The sequence below is a fragment of the Limulus polyphemus genome, unplaced genomic scaffold (genome assembly GCF_000517525.1).
Source record: "Limulus polyphemus unplaced genomic scaffold, Limulus_polyphemus-2.1.2 Scaffold1437, whole genome shotgun sequence".
NCBI lineage: Eukaryota > Metazoa > Arthropoda > Merostomata > Xiphosura > Limulidae > Limulus > Limulus polyphemus.
In genome coordinates this window covers 81,349-86,164 of record NW_013667047.1, presented here as the reverse complement: position 1 = coordinate 86,164, position 4,816 = coordinate 81,349, and the positions used below count along the sequence as shown (strand labels likewise).

General features: G+C 33.9%; 1 protein-coding gene across 1 annotated transcript in view; it reads right to left on the bottom strand.

Moving 5' to 3' along the window:
- Positions 1 to 4,816, bottom strand: part of LOC106463554 (integrin alpha-8-like) — a 108,103-nt gene that overhangs the window by 71,732 nt on the left and 31,555 nt on the right. Inside the window, exon 4 of the mRNA XM_013923603.2 lies at positions 1,752 to 1,872. Within this exon, the coding sequence (XP_013779057.2) occupies positions 1,752 to 1,872 (121 nt within the window). The remainder of the gene's footprint in view (positions 1 to 1,751; positions 1,873 to 4,816) is intronic.

Below are 4,816 nucleotides of genomic sequence, written 5' to 3'. Positions count from 1 at the left end.
CATTGTAAGTCTGCAGACATACCGCTGTGCCGACTAGGGGGGGGGGGGGGCGTTGGTCTAAGAGGGTAGTTGAATTACATCACATTTATGTCTCCTCACATTAAACCGTTAAGTTAAAATCCCTTTTTTTGTAAACTTTATATATTATATTTAGTGTTATATGAATTACATAATAAACATGCGTATCAACTGAAGGGTTAACTGACGAAAACATTACACTAAAATCAACGAAGTTTATTGTTGGTATCCTTAGCATTTGAACGAAATGAGGACAGAAAAGAAAGACTGGGGGGCTACTCCTAATATAATAGCACAATGTGCCCGAAAAGAAATTATGTAAAAACTGTTTAAGAGAAAGAATAAAGGACTTAGCAGTGCCTCTCGCTGCTTTAACAAGTTTCGTCAATATGTATCAATGACAATGTGATGTTTCGATAGGATAAATACCGACAATAATAGCCTGTAGAAACAGGTGGAGAACGTTTAAATAATTGGTTGCTTAAACCGTATATACGTGAGTAGGTATTAAGCGGAGAGTTAATTAATTACAATTCAGTTATTGTATTAATGCAAGAGAGTAGTCGGAGTTCAGCGTCTCCACATACAAATTAGGCTTAGTGTTCAAGACAACCGAGTGATACTCTAAAAGGCAGTCGTACACGAGTTAAGCAACCAGGTGAGACTAAAATAGACGCGATTGGAGCTACGATTGTTTTCAGTTAATTTACCTGTTTTAATACCTGAAAGAAATTAAACTTCTAGAAGCAAGGTGCTATATGAGATTGAAGAACGTTTTACATATAGTAAGTGGTTGCAAATTAATCATTGTTATTTAGTTGGTGTTTGTTATATCATTGTAAGTGGTTGCAAATTAATCATTGTTATTTAATTTGTGTTTGTTATATGTTTGTAAGTGGTTGCAAATTAAACATTGTTATTTAATTGGTGCCCCCCTGTGGCACAGCGGCATGTCTGCGGACTTACAACGCAAGAAACCGGGTTTCGATATCCGTGGTGGGCAGAGCACAGATAGCCCATTGTGTAGCTTTGTGCTTAACTTCAAACAAATAAACATTTAATTGGTGTTTGTTATATCTTTGTAAGTGGTTGCAAATTAATCATTGTTATTTAATTGGTGTTTGTTATATCTTTGATAAACTACTAAGGTTTTATCTTTTAACAAATCGGTAAGGTGGTTGCCAGTTTCATCGGATCACACTTGAAAGTCAGATACAGAACAAACAACAAAAGCTTGTAATAGACAACTAGGCATGTATTGGTAACACATCTTCTCTGAATTAAAAGTGCTGGTAAAAGTGTGTAACATAGCAGAGAGGAGATTAGACTTATTCAGTCTTTTGATTACAAACCTCAGACTGGCTACTGTTTTTCTCCTATTTTTCCTGAAGTTCTTTGTTTTTTACGTCCCCATAATTTAAATAAAATGTAGTACATCGAATAAAAAAGTAAATTCCAAATATCACTTACTGTGGTACATCGCATTTTCTATAAAGAGTTGAAAACGTGATCGATAAAAGCGTGTTTTTTGTGTGTGTGTGCACAGGTAACACGAAACATAACGAAAGAAATGGTAAATCTAACATACAAGATCATTAATTGATATTCAGTAACATATACTGTAATAATAACAATAATAATGACAATATAATATTAAACCTGGACACGAGCTTCCTCTAACTTAACTCATTTTACTCTGTATGTCAATAGTAAATGGTAATTATTAAACTTACTTGTTCGACAGGGGGAGTACTCGTAAAAATCTGAGAAAGACGCATGTGATATCCAGCAAGTGCCAACGGGTTCTCTGCGTTTATGGTTGAATGAGAAGTGGACGTAACGAGGTGCACAAGCCTACAATAGAGGACATACATATTGTTAACAATCATAAAACAATGAGAGATGATAAATCATAACAACACAATGGGGACGTAAGGTGGTACACAAACCAACAATAATGGACTTACATGTTGTTAAAAATCATAAAACAATGAGAGATGATAAATCATAACAACACAATGGGGACGTAAGGTGGTACACAAACCAACAATAATGGACATATATATTGTTAACAATCATAAAACAATGAGAGATAATAAATCATAACAACACAACGTGGACGTAAGGTGGTAAAAAACCCAACAATAATGGACTTACATGTTGTTAAAAATCATAAAACAATGAGAGATGATAAATCATAACAACACAATGGGGGACGTAAGGTGGTACACAAACCAATAATAATGAACATACATGTTGTTAATCATCATAAAACAATGAAAGATGATAAATCATAACAACACAACGTGGACGTAAGGTGGTACACAAACCAACAATAATGGACTTACATGTTGTTAACAATCATAAAACAATGAGAGATGATAAATCATAACAACACAACGTGGACGTGAGGTGGTACACAAACCAATAATAATGGACTTTCATGTTGTTAAAAAATCAGAAAACAATGGAAAATATAAATCAACAAAAGAAATTACCTCTACTTTAAACGCATTTTCAGACTAGGCTAGTTTAGTTTGTGCAGCATAGACGCCCCTCCCAGTGATGCAGCAGTATGTCTGCGGACTTACGACGCTAGAAACCGGGTTTCAATACCCGTGGTGGGCAGAGCACAGATAGCCGTTTATATAGCTTTGCGCTTAACTATAAACAAAACAACATAATTTACTGCGGAGTTGTATAGTATAGTGTTGCGTAGTCTGGTTTGTGCAGCACAGTTTACTACGGAGTTGTATAGTATAGTGTTGCGTAGTCTGGTTTGTGCAGCATAGTTTACTGCGGAGTTGTATAGTATAGTGTTGCGTAGTCTGGTTTGTGCAGCATAGTTTACTGCGGAATTGTATAGTATAGTGTTGGGTAGTCTAATATGTGCAGCATAGTGTACTGCGGAGTTATACAGTATATTGTAGCGTAGTCTAGTTTGTGCAACATAGTATAGTGTGATTTGTATAATGTGGTATATAACGTATTTATGGTATACAGTAACTAACTATTTGTTTTATATTTTATTGAATAGTGTAGTGTAGTGTTGTAGTGCACTGTATAAAGTACTTTTCTTGGGATTATTTGGTGTAATGTATAGTGTAGTTTTAATTTCTTAAAAAAATATATATGTACAGATATATTTGGTATAAGATTAAACTTTCTTACACTTCTTTCTTATTTTACGAGCTGCACTGATGGGGTAATTACCCCACCCCCCATTGTCTCAGTAATGAGATTGAAGACTTATAACGCCAAAAACTAGGTTTTGATAATCGCGGTGGGCACAGTCTCGCGCTTCACAACAAACAAGCAATTCACATATCCAACAATAAAATAAAAAATTATCAAACCAGTGGTGATAATAAGATACAGGGATTTAATGTTCCCAAGTTTTAATAAACTTTAGTAGTTTGTGCTTACATTATTCAAGTGATTCTTGGTGTTTTATGCATATGTGGTTTAGGGCGCTGTAATTTGTATAAAATGATACATTGTTGTGATTTTCTCGGGAGACCTTTTGTGAAATAATCAAAAAAAAATTTTAACTCGTCACCATGACTACGTTCCTGTGACTTTATGAAAGCATGACAAAGATGAAAATACTCTCAAAAATTAGAAATATATTTAAAATCTTGAAATTATTTTCGTCGTCGTGAAACTAAAAACAACGATTAAATTCTACAAAATGTTGTGAAATGCATTTTGGAAATCTCATAGTGATTGGTTGTTGTTAAGCGCAAAGCTACACAATGGGGTTATCTGTGTTCTACTCACCACATGTATCGAAACCCGATTTTTTGCGTCATAAATCTGCAGACTTGCCGCTGAGCAATTTCCTAGTAAAGATGTAGGAAATAAATTCATAAAACAATAGGTCATAAAAGACATGGATATCAATTTTTAAAGGCATTTTTGTCAAGATTTGTATCACCCAGGATATTTATACGGAACGTTGGGTTTACCTATATAGCAGGCCCTTTTTACTGGGACTTTTTCTCCGTTTACCGGCTGTGTGATGTATTTGTTAGGAATTGATCGAGTTCATTAACACTTACTGATCCATAAAAGTTTTACTGTGTCTTTCTGTTAACACAACGAATATCATTTATAGTTCCATTATAATTTAAATAATTGAAAGGGCTGTGAATATGTTACTCGGAGTATAAACAAAAAGTTTGTTTGTTGTTAAGCACAAAGCTACACAATGAGTTATCTGTGCTTTGCCCACTACAGGTATTGAAACCCAGTTTTTATCGTTATAAGCCTGCAAGTTTACCACTGAGTCACCAGGTGACTATACTACAATAAAGAGAGCTGTCCAATAAAAATAATTCAGTATTGTACATATTACGCGGGTTCTTGACCCAGAGTCATGCTTTTTGTAAGACAACCATATTGATAAATCTTTGAATATTGCACATTTATACATATAAATAGTTCTAATAGTATCACTTACATTAATTGTCAGTAGGCGATTAAGTTAGTACTATAAAACAGGAATGAATTTAATATAAAACAAACATTACAACAGAACTAAAATTAAACAATTATTTTTCTATTATTGATCCTTTTGTTTGATAGGTGGAATATCCCCAACACATTTGGGTGCTATGACCACATACATTATCCGTTATGGCTTAATGTTGACGACTAGGACTGGTAATGGAAAATAATTGTTTAATTTTAGTTATATTGTGTTGTTTGTTACATATATATATTCGTGTGTGTATGATCAAAACCCTGTTTAACCTTTTGTATATATCGAAACTCCGTGGTATATATATATATATAT